The 1,586-nt window shown below is 48.3% G+C and overlaps 1 protein-coding gene across 1 annotated transcript in view; it reads right to left on the bottom strand.

Annotated features, from left to right (window-relative positions):
* The window catches only part of met (MET proto-oncogene, receptor tyrosine kinase), a 55,333-nt gene that overhangs the window by 31,223 nt on the left and 22,524 nt on the right, over positions 1–1,586 (bottom strand). The window contains exon 3 of the mRNA XM_068704533.1: positions 970–1,228. Within this exon, the coding sequence (XP_068560634.1) occupies positions 970–1,228 (259 nt within the window). The remainder of the gene's footprint in view (positions 1–969; positions 1,229–1,586) is intronic.

The following is a 1,586-nucleotide window of genomic DNA, read 5'->3' as shown; positions in this document are numbered from 1 at the left end:
AGTTTTAAGCTCTGCTAAATTTCAGATCTAGTTTTAGCTAAACTCTGATTACAACTAATCTTCAGATTACATGAATCCTTGTCGGAGCGAAGCAGCCTTGAGCGGTATCGACAGGTCGCGTGTGAGACGTTGAAAGCAAGCTGATAAGCGATCAGGGAGCTCGTAATCCACCGTTGGTTTGTACAACGATAGGCCGAGTGGACTGTTTGCTCAGATGGCAGACTGGAACGTGGGCCCTTTTTTTTTTTTTCGGAGCGCAGGTCAAAAGGTAAGCAAATTGTGCAAACAGACAGATCCTGGTGCTCGGTCACAGCCTCCCACAACCTGCCTGCTGGTCGGAGAGAGAGAGAGGGCACCTGGAGCTGACGTGTGTGTGTGTGTGTGTGTGTGTGTGTGTGTGTGTGTGTGTGTGTGTGTGTCGAGTCTCTTTCACCGCTCACATACCAACATCCTGCCGAATTTACATGGACGACGAGCGGGGGGGGGGGGGGGGGGGGGGGGGGGGGGCCGCACTGCCGGCTGTCGCCTCAGGCTCTCTGTTTACGCCTAGCTGCTAGCACCTCCCACGTAAAATGTTGGTTCCTGCGTGGACGGAATAACGCGAACGGGGGCCCCTAACCCTAAACACGTAAAGAGGTATATTTACGGCCTCCACAGGCAGCTAGAGTTTGGTTGCACAATAGCGAAAGGCAACCAGCAACCACATGTATTTTGCTTTTTTAGATACTCTAGCGGAGGCCTAAAAATAGGTTTAAGAGGTTAAATTATATTTGTTATACGGACGTATTGCCATTTTCATCATTTTGCGCTTGTTTTATTCTCAAACATGCCAAGTACAGTACACAACTAAGGAGATAAAATGCACACCTGGATTTAAATAAAAACAAAACTGGGAAAGAGTATAAATGAAGTACAGAGCCACAGCTACGACCCCGTAAAAACCACAGTACAAAACATCCTCCTACCTACCCTTTAAAAAGACTTTTATTGTGAAAAAAAAAAAAAAAAAAAGCGACTTCTTTACCTGTATGTGGCGTCCGTCGGCGGTGCCCAGGTAGGCCACCGCACGGCCATGCACCGGCACCACGGTGATCGACGTAACCAAGGTGTTCGTCAGCTCCTTGTGCCAGTACTCGAGTCTCTGGACGAACTGGGTCACCTGCAGGCGGTACTCGCCCTCCTTCCCCTCGTGGATTCCCTCGTGTGGGCCGCAGTCGTCCGATGAACTCTGCAAAAGAAGAAGAAGAAGAAGAAGAAGAAGAAGAAGAAAAAAAAAAGGCAATCGGTTAGAAAGAAGAAATCCCCGTGGAGCGCAGCAAGAAAAACAAAAAAAATCCACAGTGAGAATAACAGCGGAGAGCTCCTTGTTGTGGTCGGGGGCGACCTCATGTTCATCGTTGAAGAACATCTACTGTAAAGTAGTGAAACTTCTTTATTTTTTTAACTGGGAATCGCCAGCTAGATTCAGATCTCCTTCTCCAAACACTTTGCTCTCCTCGTTATATAATATCATGTTGGGCTATCTTCTTTCATATCTGGCCCCAGATGGGAGGAGGGTTCTTAGACCTCCTTAGCCCCCCCCACCC

This window comes from Cebidichthys violaceus, unplaced genomic scaffold (assembly GCF_023349555.1).
Source record: "Cebidichthys violaceus isolate CVI_PGR_0920_01 unplaced genomic scaffold, fCebVio1.0.p SCAF_94, whole genome shotgun sequence".
NCBI lineage: Eukaryota > Metazoa > Chordata > Actinopteri > Perciformes > Stichaeidae > Cebidichthys > Cebidichthys violaceus.
The sequence above is the reverse complement of the archived record's forward strand: the minus strand, read 5'-3'. Positions and strand labels throughout refer to the sequence as shown.